Source organism: Protopterus annectens, chromosome 10.part0 (assembly GCF_019279795.1).
Source record: "Protopterus annectens isolate FY-2018-M chromosome 10.part0, PAN1.0, whole genome shotgun sequence".
In the NCBI taxonomy this organism is placed as follows: domain Eukaryota; kingdom Metazoa; phylum Chordata; order Ceratodontiformes; family Protopteridae; genus Protopterus; species Protopterus annectens.
This window is the reverse complement of record NC_056744.1, coordinates 1,271,990,233-1,272,009,975: the sequence shown is the minus strand read 5'-3', so window position 1 is coordinate 1,272,009,975 and position 19,743 is coordinate 1,271,990,233. Positions and strand designations below refer to the sequence as shown.

Below are 19,743 nucleotides of genomic sequence, written 5' to 3'. Positions count from 1 at the left end.
TCAAATCAGGGAATTTTTGTTCTATGATGGGAGGTTTGAATGTATAAAAGTTTGAAAATTTGCTTTTGTTTTTTTTTTCGTATCTGTCCATAACAACAATTATTAGTACTTGGTTATTCTATTTTAAGCTAAATCAATCTAAATCAGTACATTTACATGTTCTTATGAATGCTGACATATAATTGTCTCCCATTAAACATCAATGGACTTAATAAGCCAGTGAAGAGGAGTAGCTTAAACAAATATTTAAAATTGCATAAAGCTTCCTTAATTTTCTTACAAGAAATTCATCTGTGATCCAAAGATGTAGGTAGATTGATGTTAAAAGATTGTCCAACTCTTGTGAGCTGTCATTTTAAATTAAAAAGCAAAGGCACTCTTATTTTTTTGAGGAAAGTCATTACCTATGTCTAAAATATTTGATACCTATTTAGATAAAAATGGCTTGTTGGGTTTATCAGTAGTAGAAATTGACAAAACACCTTATACTTTTGTTAATTCTTACTAGATACCTGGAATTAGAACCAAAGTTGCTAAGAAATATTTGGATATTATAACCTGGTATACAAAAGATGATTTGATTATTGCAGAATATTTTAACTGTATTTTTTCTAGCAAAGACACAACTATTCCTAAGCTATCCTCAGTAGCTAAACACTTAGATCATTTTATTAATTCTCAACATTTGATAGATACCTATGATATTAAATCAACTTACTCTCTTAACTTTATACATTATTCTTATAGATTTGGTACCCAGACAAACATTGATAGATTTTTTACTTCTTGTAGTTTATTTACTAAAATTGAAGATGTATTGATAACTTGATGTCCTTTATCTGACCACAGTGCTATTGCATTTACTTTTAACATTAAAGCCAAGTAATTTGATTTACTATCAGAGAATCCCTGCTTATACAGCAAAAATAAAAGGCTTTAAGGAATGGTATCTAAAAGGCATAGATCAATACACTGAAATTAATAATAGAGAAGTTTCAGAAGTAATTCTCTGGGAGTCTTTAAAACCTAATGTGACATCCCCACTCTGGGGCAGTAATCAAGGAGTTTGATTCCTCACCACTGGCACTGGAGAGGGACATTCAATTGGGAAAAAAATTGGATACACCCAGTATTTCCAGATACAGCTCTCTGCATCAAGCACAATTCTCCCTAAGAGCACACAGAGAAATTAGTCCAGGGTCTGGATTTCTCTATGTGTCTCCCTCCAGGTCCCCATTAAGACTTATCACTGGCACAGCTATAGAGCTGAGACCTCAGCTAGTGACCAAACCAAGTTCTCCAGCTCCCTCTCTGTGAAACCAATGCTTTGTGTTCCTGCTCCAAACAGCTGACACACACACACACACACACACACACACACACACACACACACACACACACCTGGGAAAGTTTGGCACAGATTTACTAGCTATGCCCCCTTCTGCCTAGATTATAAGGTAGTTACACCACCAGCAGACACCCTAAAGCCAGCTACTCTAAGGCTCATTCTTGCAAGAGTACTTAATTATAGTGAGTGAAATTAATATTAATACAAATGGTAGTTTGACCAACAGCAAGGCTTTCAGGAGCAGCCAGAGTTGTCATCAAATATATATATAAGTACTCTCTGAGATTAAAATATTCTGTAAAAGACCTGCCATGATGAAAAGTTTAATATATTTAATAATAAATAAGAAAAGAATATGAAAATATTAAATATCTGTTTACAGTAAATACCAGAGTTAAAAACACAGGAAATATTAAAATAACACAGACAAATAGATTTGGACAGATAAAGAAAAACAGTACTTAACTAATCTCACTATATTTTCCTGACAGAACTAAAGAATTTCTATTCCCTTGTTCATATACTAGAGCAAGGCAAGATGAAGCAGGTGAGAGGTCCTTCTATGTCATGTTCCAAAAACAGACTGCAATGACACTTCAGTCTCATTTTGTATTAAACATAATTTTTGTCCTAGATTACAGAATGCCATCAGATACATTTGGTCATCTGAATTTTGGTTCCCATGCTACCCCCATTGCTAGGAAATAATTATTAATTGGAACAAAGTTTTTTTTACAGTGGAAAATAGACGTACTTTAATAAAAATAATAATCCTACCAGAGTAGTTTTCTATTTACAATCACTAATTATTATCTCTCCCAAAAAATCTTTAAGCAATTAAATTCCATTCTTCTTAATTTTCTCTGGTTCCCCAATAAACAAAGAATATCCTTTGATTGAAATGTTAAAAGTTATCAACAAGTTAGATTAAGTTTTCCAAATGTTGAATTATATGCTAAATTCATAATTCTCAATTTAATATCTCTATAGTTAAATTCCTCTTATCAATCTGCTTGGAAATCCATTCATGAAAGATTAATAAATAATAACTCCTATGTTGTAGAATCTTTCTCAGAATTTACAATTAACAAATTTTACTGGATCTTGAAAGACTTATGTTTAAATGAAAAGAAAAATATACTATTCCTCTCCCTTCACTGATTACATCCTTATACATTTTAAAAGATTCATGAATTCTAATTATACAGTTAAAGATTTATTGTTTTTATTGTTCCTTATATCAAATAATTGTTATAAGGCCTTACATATGCAAATCTAATCTTTTGGCATCAATTCTTAATCAGAAATAAATCACAAAATACAGATTATCTTCTTGCAAGACATTGTTTAGAAAACAACTGGCTGAGTATAAAATCCTGTAAAAATATGTTAGCGATAAAATGAAAATCTCCATAGATTTTCAAACTAAACATATTCCAAACACAAGTTTTTTTCAGAATCAATAGTAACTGAAATAAGAATACATTATATTTAGCAATCATTTATAAATTAAAAGCAGAGTTTGGTTCCACAGATTTATTATTTTGGAATTATTCAACTAAGATTAATGAGAAGACCTTTTTCTGATGAAGATAAATGCTTAATTCCTAAATTTGGGGGAAATCTACTTATTCCCTTTATTGGAAAATATACAAATGGAAATTTCTTCACAGAGCTGTTATAACTCTACATAAAGTGGCTTAATGTAACTAAGGGAAAATTAATAGTTGGAGATGTAATGACGTTTTTAACACAGATTGGTTTCATATGATTCTGGATTGTAAAATAGTAACTCCTTTTTGGATTGAATTTAGAAATTTTGCCCAAACACTCCTTGATCTCACTTAATGCTCCAGTTCCAGATTCCATTCCTAGGGTGCAGGTGCCTCTCTTTGTTCCATTTTAGCTATAGCAAGAAAAATAGTCACAAAGAAATGGAAATATAAAACTACTCTTTCACTGAATTCATTAATTTAGCAAAAACTGTCTATGAAAAAGAATTGTCAACTGCCAAAATGAGAACTTTGAATATTACTCACCAGTTTAGATTTTGGTCAACATTAAGTGATTTACTTGTTAAATTTTAAGATTTAGTTTTCTATGTTTGATTTTGTTGTGGACATCTGTAAATAGTTATGCTTTTGTTGTATTTATCTTTAAATAATGTTGTACAATCTTTGATTTAAAATTAATAAAAAGCCATTTTAAAGAAAGCTTATACATGCATACATTAGTAACATATTTCAGGACTCCACAATCCTCATATATTGTTTGCTGACCTTTCTGTAATATACACCAATGTCACTCTTAGAACTTACTACAGCTTATATTTCCTGTTGAATTTCAGTATTTTTGTATATATTTCTTTTGAATGTGTTTCAACTTTGTTATACTGTAAAATGCACAATTTCTTGGAGCTTTTCTTCCCAGGCCACTACTGAAAATGGCCACTGAACTCAAATGGACTTTCCCAGTAAACATAATAAATAAATAAATAAATGTGGCACATTTACAGATTTCTTGTTTCACATATCAACATATACATCTTTAGCTACACTTTTGTTAATATCTTGTTTCTCAAAGATAGTTTCAATGTCTCCCTGAGCTCCTGACCTATCACAATATAAACTGTCCATTTTGTAGAATTTTATTGTGTTCCTCCGTATCGCCCCCTACATCTCACAGTTCAATCTTCTCATCAGCCATAAACTGTCTCCATTTAGCTAGTTTTGTTACTGCTGTTTCTCTTTTTAATAAACATGTGATTATGTGTAGTTCATGTCTTCTTCCTTATACATTTACCTTTTGCTGCTTTGGTTCTCACCACTAAAGAGTATGAAGGGCTATTCTCATGAGTTTTGTTTATATTCCCTGTACTGCTTATGCATGTGATAGATACCTCTTTAAAAGGAACTCAAGGTCATAACAATCAAAACATACATAAAGATATATGTATATATATATATATATATATATATATATATATATATATATACGCATACACACACACACACACACACACACACACACACACACACACACACACACACACACACACACACACACTTTATATATCTTGTATTTGAGTGTAGTATCTAACATTAAACAGATAAAATACCAATGCCGCAAATGTCAGCAGATTAATGTTGACAACAAAATAATGCAATTCTGCACATTTCTGAGAATTAACTTCAGATCATGGAAAGTGAAAAACGTGTTTTTACAGGGGGTGGCAGTCCCCCCACACACACACCCAGCGTACCCCCTGCTAATTACTTATTCCAACTCAGAGATCACACAATCTCCAAGGAAAAGGCATATTCCTCAACAACAAAGGAGAACTCAGCATTTGTGACTTTTAACATTTCACACCACTCTTCCCCTTTCCACAAACACTCACAACACACACACACACACACACACACACACACACACACACACACACACACACACACACACACACACACACACACACCAACTTTTTGCAGAGGTAGTAAATTCAGATTTCTCATTGGTTGTTCCCTGTGCAATATTGTTCCAGTGGCTGGGTTGAGATAAGCATCCAATTTGCTGCTTGAGTAGAAAATTAATGAGAATGGAGACCAGATATTCATGCTCAGAATGTGATGGAATTGCTATAAAGTGGGTACCAGGGTTGTAGAGAGCTCACTCTTGTTAGTGACCACACAGACTTACAGTGGCTTCATCAGCAGAATTAAGGCAATGTTAAACATTGTAAATGGACTTTGTTATTACAGCCCTTCAAGTTTAAGATTCAAAATCAGCTTTGTGACAATCGCCATAATGCAAATAATCTACCCATGGTGGAAAGACCATGGTAAGCTCCGTAAACTGATGACTTCAAGGTGGATGGGGATAAATGTAACACAGCATGGCAGTTCTATAAGTGTATAGGGAGCTTTTCTCATGAATTGCATTTATACTCGCTTTACTGTTTATGTGTGATGGATACATTTCATTGGAACTTATGGTATCACTGGTGATTAAGAAAAGGTGTCAGCATAAGAGGTGTTTAAAAAGCAATGGTTGCATAGCACCTCATCAGAAGCATGTGGAGACCAGAGTTGTTAAGAGAGAATGAGAAGACCAGATATTTCATGCCAGATAAAAAAAAAACGTTTCTATAAAGATTGTCTGAAAGAGGAAAGACCTGATGACTTGTTACCTGGAAACTGACTTAAGCCAGAGACTTTATTGCTACTTTGTTTATTATAGGTTTTATTATAGGTACTGTATGCTGTTTTGGTTACACTATAGAGATTACTTTACTTTTTGATTTTTTTTAAAACATCTGAAACAGTTTTTATAATTAAGACGTGTGTCAGCTGATTTAATGTTTTACAGTGCACACACACACACACACACACACACACACACACACACACACACACACACACACACACACACACACACACACACACTCACACACACCTATCTATATTTCTGCATGAGTTGGTTGACTGTGACAAACACTGACAACTTTCCTGCCTGCTCAATGTGATCAGCAGTTGTACAAGTTAGCTGCAATACTGAAGTTTGCCTACTTGCATATTTGCCCCTTCTCTAGTATTGTGTGATCTTGGAGTTGGTACACACACATATGTGTGTGTGTGTGTGTGTGTGTGTGTGTGTGTGTGTGTGTGTGTGTGTGTGTGTGTATATGAGTGTATGTTACATTAGCGAAACTTCAAATCGAAAATTAAAGGAGCAAGACAACACTGAACCAGCATAAGACTGAATGTTTAGTTTCCCGAAGTTAAAAAAAAAAAAAAAAAAAAAAAAAAAAATATATATATATATATATATATATATATATATATAAAATATGCACACACACACACACACACACACACACACACACACACACACACACACACACACACACACACACACACACACATATATATAACAATCCTAGACTGCTTCGATCCTCTAACAAACTACTAATTCAGACTAGCAAAATTAATAACACAGCCGGTGATTCTCTCTTTGCAAACTCTGTAATTAGATCCTGGAACTCTCTTCCAGCTGATATTACCTTACTTTCCACCTCAGGTCAATTTAAAACTATACTCAAACAACATTTGTCACTTATCTGGCTATGTTAATGTATCAAGCCTGGCTAACTCTCTCTAGAATGTGTAAAAATCTGTTAACCAGTTTACTGTGTAATTTAATTTAATCCTGACGTGTGCTCAGGATTAACTGTAACCCGTGGAACTTGTTTAACTTGCTTACTTATGTAATCTCTGTAAATAGTCTGTAATATGTAATGCTGGTATTATGTAATGCTGTATCTGCTTACCCTTGGAGCTTTTCTCCCCGGGCCTCTGCTGAAAATGGACATGCATCCAGTCAGACTATCCCGGTCAACAAATGTAAAATAAAATAAATAAATAAATAAATATACATACATATGTGTGTGTGTGTGTGTGTGTGTGTGTGTACCAACTCCAAGATCACACAATACTAGAGAAGGGGCAAATATGCAAGTAGGCAAACTTCCAGTTTTTTATTTGCATCCTTCAAGATTATGTATCAGAGCATGTGCTGCGTGACATGATTTTTCTTCAACTTTTTTTTTTTATGATGTTCTTCACTTTGACTTTGGGTTTCCCTGTTTTTGGTAAACATCTGTCTATCTATCTACACATACAGAGAGAGATAGAGAGAGAGAGAGAGAGAGAGAGAGAGAGAGAGAGATACAGATATCTGCACACAAATATACACAGTTTTTATTTTCTTTGTAGCATTATGCAGCGAGGAGCAATGTTTAAGTTTCTCATGGAATCTTTTCCCAGTTTGGAAAGGCTCACACTCTGATTTTCATATAACTATTTCTTAATGTGAGAAAGTTTGATTCCAGTTCAAAATGCCAAGTCAAATGCAATTTGTTTTATTGTACCGTATCACTTTTTTGTCTCTGTACAGCTGCACCGTGGCAGTTGAAGTGAGCTCATGTTTATGGTTTCAGTAAGAACAGGCTGGGAATTATTGGAGGTATATAATCAGAGAGGTCCAGGTCTGTGAGGCAATTACATTCTTTAATCTTCATTAACTGTACATTCACAAATAAAGGAAATAGCATAATATTTACAGAAAAAACATGCAGCTTTAAAATGCAGCACTGTCACACAGCAATATGACTATCTAGTTTCAGGAACAGTGTACTTCCTGATATACTGAACTCAGCTACTTGTGACAGAAAGAATTTCATGCTTGAAGTCCTACACTTCACTTAAATACACCAGAACACATAATCAGGGGTTGTTATTAGAGATGCTGCTGAAACTGGAGTAGAATGCTGTTCAAGCCTTGTTACCAGCTTCACTACTGTAAATTTATGTCTCACTCACTCAAAATGCAAAAAGGGAGTAGCTTGGATATAAAGTATTGTTCACCTTGGAGATGCTCAACTAAGCATTAGTTGAAGTTAAACTCTTCATCTTACATAGTATGATGAATCATTGTGTATTTCGTTCAAAGAACAGAGAGCTTGGCATTTACTCACTGAGCAGATATTTTAACCTAGAGTTGTCCACTATCATCAATGCAGTCATGGCAATTAAAATTGTCTGTCTAACTTCTCTAGATTATTGTCATAATCACAGAATCAATGGTACAAGAAAACAGAATGCTTTAAATCTGCAGGCATTCATTAATCATGAGCCCTGTTCATCTTCAGCTAAAGATCTGGTTTGATATATTGCTGTGCTCAACAAAACATGCATTACTTGGCTAACAAAGGAAGACTGACAATGTGAATAAGGGTGAAGTGCTAGACTTGGGTTTTAGACGGGTCTATATTAGAACGTTGAAGTTTCAAAACTTTGAATGTTCTAATATCGAACCCTATTCAGCGAAAGCTGAAAATATCGAAGCAACAGAAAACCAAATTTTTTCCTAGGGAAAGAATTTGGTTGTCTGTTTCTGTTGCTTCGGTATTTTCAGCACTGTGGTGGAAAGTTACAGGTCAGGTTAAGGTAAGTGTGTGATTGAGTGTGGGTTTGGTTAGTTAGGGTTAGGGTGCGGGTTAGGTATGTGTGCGATTGTGTGGACATGAGGGTTAGGGCGGGTTAGGTGAGTTAGGGTGCTGGTTAGGTATGTGTATGATTGTGTGGACGTGAGGGTTAGGTGAGTTAGGGTTAGGGCATAGGTCACATAAGTGTACGATTGTGTGGATGTGAGGGTTAAGGCGGGTAGGTGAGTTAGGGTTAGGGTGCGGGTGAGCTGAGTGTGCGATAGTGACGGACCTTAGGGTTAGAGTTTGGGTTAAGGTAAGTGGATAGTTAGTGGTGTGTGTATAGTTTAGTGTGGGGTTAGGTGTAAGATTTTAGGTGTATGTGTGTGGATTGCTCTTTGTTTGGAGTGCTTGTGTTGTTTGTATGTGTTTTGGAACAGCAAATTTTTTTCCCAAGGAAAAAAATTGCTGTTCTATATGTTCGATGTTTTCAGCTTTCACTGAATAGGGTTCAATATTAGAAGATTCAAAGTTTTGAAACCTTGATGTTCTAATATAGACCCATTTTAGACTACAGGAATGGCACAGGGCACTGCTCCCTGAGTTTTTGACTCCAGCAGGAATAACAGATGCCACTGCTCCCTAGGTTTTAGACTACAGCAGGAATGACTCATGGTACCACTCCCTGGGTTCTAGACTGCAGCAGAGATGACACACACCACTGCTTGTTGTGTTCTAGACTACAACAGGAACAACACGTGTGGCTGCTCCCTGGGTTCTAGACGGCAACAGTAATGCTGGGCACCATGCTCCCTGGGTTCTAGACTACATCAGGAATGACACATGCCACTGCTCCCTGGCTTTTTGACTACAGCAGGAATGACACACAGAACTGCTCTCTGGGTTCCAGACTACAGCAGGAATGACTCATGGCACTGCTGGAATGCATGAAATAATACAAACATTACAGATCCTTTTAAAATGCAGACATACGTCATGGGGGAAGTCTCTCCACAGTGGTATGATTGGTTGTCCTTTTTAACCACAATATGATGTAAATTGCAGTTTCTGCCTCTGCAGTAAGATAAATCCTTAGTGCCTGCTGTTATTCACATCTTGTTTCTATTGCATTCTCTGAGTATTTCCAAGTCTTTCTACGGATGTTCCTTTCTGTTTTACTTTATATCTCTGACTCTCACCAGTCTGATAGTCATAGCTTTCATCTATGTTTTCTATTCACTTATATATTTCCAGTAATCCTTTTCATTATCTACATTTCTGTATATATTTCTATATAACTCTACAATGAACATGTATTTATTTCTCTTTCACTGTTTTTTTTTATCTCTCGTAACCAGAATAGGAATTGCCACACTCTATTTCAGAAAGGATGGTATTTCAAAGAGCATCCTGGTGATGAGCTTTCAGCTAATCAAGCATCATCTAGCAGAAAGAATTGGCCAAGTCTGACTGGGGATGGATGGATGGAAGCAGGCATGGGGGCAAAAGTGACCTAGAAAAAATAAATGTACCATTTTATCACACAACACCTTGTTTTCTCATTAAGCTGACTTCAAAGCCATTACTGATGTCATGTTAATTGGAAAGTCTTCCTTGCCTGGAAATGTATCACTGTTTGACTTGACAGGAAAGAGAAGGTAGTACTGTAGCTGCAGTGTTTTCCATTGGGGGAGTGGAATCCTTAATTTGTCCCTCCCCAAGAGAAAAATAAAATGCAAACATTTATCAAAAGTACTTTTGTATTTCTTACTCAAAAAAGCATCCAGTAAAGAGGCCTTTAAGAGTGTCTGAGAATCATACATCTCATACAATGCAGGCTTGATTTAGGGGAATTTTTATGTGATTCTTGTCTGCACCTGATCTGTCAATTTCTGTGCACACCATACTGGATTCCACTGGAAACTTGCATTATATCTTTTAGACATTTTCTGTGGCATGTGATATGTCTTTTACCTCATGGTGGCAGTCAGTCACACATAATTGAATTGCATGGGTATGAATAACAGAAAAGTGAAATAGTGAATGAAAGTCTAGCTGCTGCAAAAAGATTGACAGTTTTTACAAAAGTAAGCATATATGCTATATTTCCTGCTGAAACAATACAAACATCTGTTTTGGCCCCTACAAACAAGTAAAACAAAAGGAAATCAGTGAAACAAGTCTAATGACAGAACATTCAGACATACCCAAAGAAACAATGACATTTCAAGTCAATGGAGAGATGAAACCTTAGACAACCGGGAAGGGAAATCAGTGTTGTACTGTGGAGACACAAGTATACTATGTGAAGAAAAATCATTCTCTAGTAAAAAAAATCCATTTGAGGTAAAAAAAATCAAAACATTGAGAAACTGTATAGCTTGATGGTATAATTTTATAATCTATATTGCCACAAAAGACATTGTGAGGATAGCCATTCTCATGTGATTATTGTTTGTTGGTCAGGGATGGATTTTCCATCTAGTAATGCACTTTTACTGCATATCCCAATTAAGAAATGTAGCTTTTCCATTTGTTTCCTTCACTGTCCCATCCTCACTGGCACATAAATGCATTGCCTTCAGTTCAGGCTTTTACTTTATGAGGGATACACTCTTTCATGTGATAGGTTCATAGGTTCATAGGTTCATAGGTTCATACTAGGCTATCTGCCCAAGGGCATTTATAAGCCTAGCCCATAGTTATGTGGCTTTCGCCACCCCTTTAGTTTGAATAAAACTATGCCTATTATTTTGCTGTGCCTCTGTCAAGCAGTGACACTGAAGTAATCCCTGGGGTATATCTGCGATCCCCCATCCATTGGTCAAGATTCCTCTTGAACAAGGCCAGCGAGGTGCTCTGCCTCACATGTACCGGGATTTTGTTCCACAGCATAGGGAGTCTCTGGGTGATGAATCTGTCCCTCCAGCACGTTCTATTAATAACCGTGTCAAGGTTTAAGTCTCCCACCCTTGTGGTTCTGAGGGATCTAGATTTTTGAGGTGAAGCATATTCATCAAATCAGGGTTTGACATGGCCTTATATGTCAGGCACAGGTCACCTCTGAGCAAGCGGTATGAGACTGAATAGAGCTGGAGTTCTTTCAGTCGGGCAGCATAAGACATATTTTGAGACCCTTTATCCTTTTGGTGAGGAACTTTTGGGGCCTTTCCAGCTGCTGCAGGTGTTGGGTCAGATACATTCCGAATGGGGCATTGTACTCAATCATAGGTCTAATGAGTGATGAGTACAGGGGACGATGACCTCCCTTGATCTAGATGTGAATCCCTTCATGATCAGGTGGGCAATGTAGAAGGTTTTCCTAACTACTTTAGCAACATGAGTGTCAAACGAAAGGCTACTGTCAACCTGGGTCCCCAGATCCCTGATGACTTCTTCTGTGCTCAGTGGATTGCCACCTATATGGTAGCTAGGGGTAACCTTGTTTTTCCTGAAGGGTATGACTATGCATTTCTTGGCATTTAACTTTAGGCCATGGCTCTGGCACCAGTTATCCATTTCTGTGAGGCCCTTCTGAAGGATATCTGTGTCAGATGTGTTTTCGACTATGGCACCTAGTTTGCAGTCATCTGCAAACTTTGTCAGCCATAACCCTCCTGTGTTTGCTTGTACTTCAGAAAAGTAGATGCTGAACAAGAGTGGACCCAGGACTGATCCCTGTGGGACACCACTTGTGACAGGCTTTGAGTCTGACATGGCTCCAGCAACTCTGACCCTGTGGGTTCTGTCACTTAGCCAGTTTGCAACCCATCTTGTGATGTATGGGTTTACATTCAAGCTGATGAGTTTTTCGATGATACCTGAGTGGGGTATTGTGTCGAAGGCCTTTGCCAGGTCAAGGTAGGCTGTATGGACTGCCTTTCCCTCATCAATGGCCTTGGTGACTGTCTCGAAAAAGTCAACCAAGTTTAAAAGGCATGATCTGCCTTTGACAAAGCCAAACTGGGTTGGATCCAAAGTCTGCAAGTTCCCTATGTCTTTATTTATGAGTTCCATTATGATCCTCTCCAAGGGTTGGGAGGGTGGCCTAATGGTTAAGGCGTTTGCCTTACAAACACAAGGTACGGGGTTTGAATCTCACAAGGGATAATTGGCTAGGCTTAAAATGGCTCGCAAGGGCAGTTAACTTAGTACTAACCTATGAACCTATGAACCTATGGCTTTGCAGATAAGGCTTGTCAAGCTAATGGGATGGTAATTTCCAGGGTCGGTGGAGGCACCGCCCTTGTGAAGTGATGAGAGGTGTTGTGACAATTATCAGTGGAGTTTTAAATGTTGCTCTTTGATTTTTGCTTGTTTTATCTAGTTTTCCAACAAGTTGTGTTTTTTTTTTCTGAATTTTGAAAACCAACAGCATAACTTAAAGCCATAAAAATACACAATTTTTGCAGGGGTAACATCTCCCATCACCCCTCTTGTTGGGGGGAGCTTGGCCATCTGCAACTCCGAAATTATATTTACTAACTCAACAGTCAGACTACAGTGAGGAAAACTGAAAAAAAAAACACTGAAAGTGTACTGCTGACTCATGCAATCCAAGTAATTGCAGTTAAATAAACTGCAATCTAAAACCCATGGGAAAAAAGCTGCACAGCATAACAGGCAATAAAAAAGTAAAGGGTTATCATTTCATGCATGCAGTTTTACAAAGTCCTTCTTGTTTTAATGAGTAAAAGAAACTAGTTTCTTATCTTTACCTTTTCTACCATACTATGTATCACACTTCCTGATTATTGCTATTTTCCAAACTGTTATACTTCAAAAATTGTTTCAGGCTAACTTGCTGATAATACTTGATCTTGTAGAGAAGGTTCCACCTTCCTTTTATTAGCAACCACATTTCTTAGTATTCTAAAACATAAATCCTGCAAATATATACATCCGATAGTCATTGCATATTTAACTGATTTAAAACAGATACTTGACTTGTATAACATACACAAAATATTCTGTCATTCAGACAAACTGCTGGAGTGACAGTGCACTCACATTTGTGGCAGATGACATTTCAAATAGTATTCCCATTTGTATGTATATTATAGACATGAATCGTAGTATTCTCATTTGGATGTATATTATAGACATGAATCGTAGTATTCTCATTTGGATGTATATTATAGACATGAATCGTAATATTCTCATTTGTATGTATATTATAGACATGAATCGTAGTATTCTCATTTGGATGTATATTATAGACGTGAATCGTAGTATTCTCATTTAGATGTATATTATAGACATGAATCGTAGTATTCTCATTTGGATGTATATTATAGACATGAATCGTAATATTCTCATTTGAATGTATATTATAGAAATGAATCGTAGTATTCCCATTTGGATGTATAGTAGAGAAATGAATCTCAAAGCAACAAATTCATCCATAATAAAATTGCAAGTGAAATCTATAACAATTGCAATACAAACAGAATGAAACACTCTCAGCTATCCTTTTTTTCATTATGTTTTTATTCATTTTCCTTAATTCACGTTTCAAAAACAAAATCCAGTAGTGAAGTTCAAAATTTATACACATACATATCATGTTCAAAAATTGTTGAGTAGATACAGTATTTGATAGTTCACTGCAAGCTTTACAGATAGTGTGACACATAAGTTTTAGTATAAAAGATATTCAGAATAAGATAGAAAGAAAACATAAGAAAACACAACAAACTGTATACATTATTTACATATGGTGCCACAGAAACAAAGGTATAAATTACAAAATTCAAAAAAACCTAAAGAATTGAGATTCAGTTTGGCAACATTTACAAAAATCGTAGCAGACCTATAATTCTCAACTATCCTTGATTTTAAAAGCACACAAACCTTTAAATCACCACCAGAAGGAATAAACCAGAATCCACAAAGTATGCTTTAGCGCTTTCGTTATTTAATAAAAATTATTAAATAAGAAGAAGAATCTTAAATTATAAAGATTATGAAGAAGTTTTTATTAAATAATGAAAGCACTAAAGCATACTTTGTGGATTCTGGTTTATTCCTTCTGGTGGTGATTTAAAGGTTTGTATCCTTGATTTTACATAACATCCATGACTCTGTCTCACATTTTTGTCCTGTCATTTAAAGTTTCTCCAAATATCATTGATTAAATAAACTGCAATCTAAAACCCATGGGAAAAAAGCTGCACAGCATAACAGGCAATAAAAAAGTAAAGGGTTATCATTTCATGCATGCAGTTTTACAAAGTCCTTCTTGTTTTAATGAGTAAAAGAAACTAGTTTCTTATCTTTACCTTTTCTACCATACTATGTATCACACTTCCTGATTATTGCTATTTTCCAAACTGTTATACTTCAAAAATTGTTTCAGGCTAACTTGCTGATAATACTTGATCTTGTAGAGAAGGTTCCACCTTCCTTTTATTAGCAACCACATTTCTTAGTATTCTAAAACATAAATCCTGCAAATATATACATCCGATAGTCATTGCATATTTAACTGATTTAAAACAGATACTTGACTTGTATAACATACACAAAATATTCTGTCATTCAGACAAACTGCTGGAGTGACAGTGCACTCACATTTGTGGCAGATAGTATTCCCATTTGTATGTATATTATAGACATGAATCGTAGTATTCTCATTTGGATGTATATTATAGACATGAATCGTAGTATTCTCATTTGGATGTATATTATAGACATGAATCGTAGTATTCTCATTTGTATGTATATTATAGACATGAATCGTAGTATTCTCATTTGGATGTATATTATAGACGTGAATCGTAGTATTCTCATTTGGATGTATATTATAGACATGAATCGTAGTATTCTCATTTAGATGTATATTATAGACATGAATCATAGTATTCTCATTTGGATGTATATTATAGACATGAATCGTAATATTCTCATTTGAATGTATATTATAGAAATGAATCGTAGTATTCCCATTTGGATGTATAGTAGAGAAATGAATCTCAAAGCAACAAATTCATCCATAATAAAATTGCAAGTGAAATCTATAACAATTGCAATACAAACAGAATGAAACACTCTCAGCTATCCTTTTTTTCATTATGTTTTTATTCATTTTCCTTAATTCACGTTTCAAAAACAAAATCCAGTAGTGAAGTTCAAAATTTATACACATACATATCATGTTCAAAAATTGTTGAGTAGATACAGTATTTGATAGTTCACTGCAAGCTTTACAGATAGTGTGACACATAAGTTTTAGTATAAAAGATATACAGAATAAGATAGAAAGAAAACATAAGAAAACACAACAAACTGTATACATTATTTACATATGGTGCCACAGAAACAAAGGTATAAATTACAAAATTCAAAAAACCTAAAGAATTGAGATTCAGCTTGGCAACATTTACAAAAATCGTAGCAGACCTATAATTCTCAACTATCCTTGATTTTAAAAGCGCACAAACCTTTAAATCACCACCAGAAGGAATAAACCAGAATCCACAAAGTATGCTTTAGCGCTTTCGTTATTTAATAAAAATTATTAAATAAGAAGAAGAATCTTAAATTATAAAGATTATGAAGAAGTTTTTATTAAATAATGAAAGCACTAAAGCATACTTTGTGGATTCTGGTTTATTCCTTCTGGTGGTGATTTAAAGGTTTGTATCCTTGATTTTACATAACATCCATGACTCTGTCTCACATTTTTGTCCTGTCATTTAAAGTTTCTCCATATATCTTGAGTTTCTAACACATTGATGGGAGCGGACACCATTCCTAGGTCGGGGTGTGACTTATGTTGATGAGATTTGTATTACTTTGGTCTTCGATGTTTGCCAACAGTGCTCTGCTTGCTACGTGCAATGTACCCAGAAGTGCCTCCTTCTGCAGTTCATATGCGGTTCATGTGGGATTACATATACTGACAGTATATTTAAGTAGGACTGTAAATGCTTATTTAATAGCTCCATTGCTCCTATAACTTTTGGAATTGTCTAAGTATCTTTCTTCCACACTGTTCTCACTTCTGCTTACAAATTCCACAATTGTATGACTTTGTTTCTCTCAGTATGCAAGACACTTTCCCTGTTCTTCAAAACATTTTTGATTTTCTGGACAATTGCTGAGGATTATAGTCAGTCAGTCAATAATGTCAATTACGAGAGTTTTATACTTCTTATTCTTCAGAAAATGCATGTTTTTATTCTTTTAACTTTTCAAGTGAATTAGAGTAATTAAAAAAAAATGTCCCGGATTTTGAGCCTTTTGTTCCCTTTTATTTTTGGCTTTGTCCAGAATTCTCGAGCAAATAAGTTGAGAGGAAAGCATGGCTAACCTCAGCATAAAGATGTAATCACAAGCATATCACTGCAAAAACCAATAAAACAAAAAGTACTAGATAAGTGTTTTCTCAGGGGGCACCACCCCTTACTTATGTATGCAGTTCTCAGGGGGGCACCACATCCCCTTACTTATGTATGCTAACTGCATGGTCACACGACAACTGGGAAATTAACAAACCCATGAACTGTGTTGTTTCAAGAAAAACCCCATTCCATTGTTGATATGACAGTCAGTTTCTTGTTTTGCTACAGAAGTATATTCTCAGTTTATTATTTGCTGGCATAAGAGTATGAGGACAAAGAATATAAACTGCAAACTATTATCTCTCATCACATCATGTCAATGGTTTATAGGGACTAGAGTGGTTTACATGTTTTTTCTCTGTCAAAAGTTATTTATGGAAAGTAATATTAGATGATACTGATGCCCTTTCAAAACATAAGGTACATAAAATATGGCCAGCTAACCTTTGGGGAAGCAAATGTGTCTGTCAAAGTGATAGTAATAAAAGTTAAGCAGTTACATGAATATTAAGTGTCAGCTTTTCAGAAGTAATAGAACGTTATATAAACTGAATGGCCTTACCTCCAAGTGTGGCCGAGACAAAGAAGTGGGTGCCATATTTTTTTATCAAGTTCTCTGTGATCTGTTGCAAAGTGGGTCTACGGCCAAGAAGTCTGAGATTTCGCAAAAACTCAGGTGACAGAGGTAAAGGAAGATTGAGTTTATCTCTCCGCTCTGTTACCAAGTTAGTCACTTGCCAACGACCAAACTCTCTATAAAAAGAAAAGTAAAATTGCATATTAATTAGAATTTCAGATTTACATGCAAATAATATTATTCACAGAAGTTGACATTACTCGCCATTAATAGTTACCTGGAAAAGGAAAAGCCCTCATATCACGAAAGCTGGACTTTATTAAGATATTATATGATCTGCAGTACATAGTTCCCTTTATACAACAGCCTGAGACTGATAAAAAGCATCACTAAGTTATGTAAAAGATTGACAATGCACTCTTACACTTGATTTGAGAGTCTAGGTCAACCAAACATTTCACTGGACACAACTTCTGGCTTGAAAATGTGATCACAGTGTGCATATAGTATTTGTTGCTCTGGTGTATTAATGCTTCTCAAGCAAAATATCTGCCATCAGTCTTCGTAGCTCCTATTTCAGACCTCACAGTTTTTAAAATGTTGGTAAGCATAGCCAATAACTAATGCAAGTTGCCTATCAGGTAAGTCTGTACGAAAGCATCCAACTTCATCAAAAACATTTTAATTATGCCCATTCTCACTTTGAATTTTGAATCACATTAAGTGCTTTTTGTGATTTGTTATCAATGAAATCCATATTTTTTCTACTATAATTTATGGCCAAAAGAAGAACATACATATTTACAATGTTTTCTCCCTTATGGTTCTAGGCTTCTAGATATCTCTTTAAATCTTGGGTAAGTGTCAGCTACTCGTCGAAGGACCTGTTGTAATTTTAACTGCATCTAGCTTGGTTGTTGACTAACGTCCTTGAAGATTGCTATTTAAAACATATTTCTCTTACGTAAGAAGTAATCAGTCGTAGTGTGTAGTGCATGGTTATACCTTTGCAGACTGCAGGCTTTTTAATACATTACTGTAAAGTTACCAGTATTTTCCTCTTATGAGCTAAGTAGCTATTCCTATCAATAGGAAATAAAAAAAAATGTGATGGCATTTTAAGGGAACTCTTTGCCTACTGAACATATTTTGACACTCACTACTCATGCATTTACTTACAGTTTCCCTGGATGGCTGCTAGGACTGAATCATTATTATCATGGCAGTGTCTTGTGTATCAGCTTTAATCTATATTCACGATCTCTGCAGCCACAGTGGACTACTTCATCTCCTTGATCCACTGAAAACTAATAGTCAGTATTACTACTGTCTCATATCTTCAATGTTTTGGAGAAGATAGAACAATAGCTGTCTAGTTTATGTGTGTATGCTCAGCATGTCTTGCCCTATGGATACTGCAATAGTACTGTACTGTACTACCCTGTGAACATTCTTTTGAAGAACAGGAGACTAGGATGCTTGCAAGAGTGGTGTGATTACTCTCATCAAACTTTCTGAGTAATAATCACTCCATAGTAACAACTCAGTGTGTCAGTGGTGTGCAGCTCTATGCATGAAACAATTCCAGCATCGTTAGACAGAAAAGTTTTCAAGGTGGTCAAAAGAAACAAAGTGCCTCAGGACAAGGGTATCACTAAAGTATTTTTTCTTGAATTTCCCTTTCTTTTTTATCACAAACCTTGTCTTTGGGGTACCATATGATTATACTGAGAAATGATATGCAGTACGGGGGGGGGTGTAACTGGGAAATTCAAAACATATCAGCATCTGTCTGAATTTGTTGTATCTCTTCTTGTGAAGTTACGGTATTATAAATATTAGTTTTCTGCAAGAATAATTTATAAACAGTCCAAGAAAAGGAGAAGAAAGAATAATGTAGTCACCATCAGAATCAGAAAGAAATCTAGAGAAAAGTATCACAAAAGTCCTAAACCTGTTGTCCATGCTGGTGTCAAAGAATTACTGTCAGAAAAGGTATCTGGAAAGCCAAAAGATGGAATCACAACAAAACACACAAAAGACGTCAAACAGGAAGCAGGAGCTCAAGTCATTCTTGGATGAAACAAGAACCAGAATAGCTGCACAAAACGATAGAATACAGGAAGAAAACAGCCAGTAGGATAATGTATTAATTTATTGATACTTGAATTAATGTTCAGGTGACACGTCTAGAAGATAGACTACAAGAGATCAGTCCAACAGAAGAAAAACACTGTTACTTCCTGAATGAGTTATAAATAATGTGGTCTGAACAGCTACAGTAGAAGATAAAAGTAAAGTCTCAGTGTTGTGAGTGTGATAGTATCACTGGCTCAAGTATAACAGTCATCTGTGATGATGGAAAGACAGAAATGGTGAGGGTTCTGCTCCTACACCAGCTATTTAGTTTTAGTTATCAACAATGTCAATTTATTGTGTGGGAGGAGAACCGAGATCTTGTCTGTCTGAGTTGATTGTAGATCAGATGTGT

The 19,743-nt window shown here is 35.5% G+C and overlaps 1 protein-coding gene across 2 annotated transcripts in view; it reads right to left on the bottom strand.

Annotated features, from left to right (window-relative positions):
- Positions 1-19,743, bottom strand: part of LOC122813577 (BMP/retinoic acid-inducible neural-specific protein 3-like) — a 1,515,308-nt gene that overhangs the window by 606,305 nt on the left and 889,260 nt on the right. For both annotated transcript variants that reach the window (XM_044085972.1, XM_044085973.1), the window contains exon 4: positions 17,238-17,428. In XM_044085972.1, the coding sequence (XP_043941907.1) occupies positions 17,238-17,428 (191 nt within the window). The remainder of the gene's footprint in view (positions 1-17,237; positions 17,429-19,743) is intronic.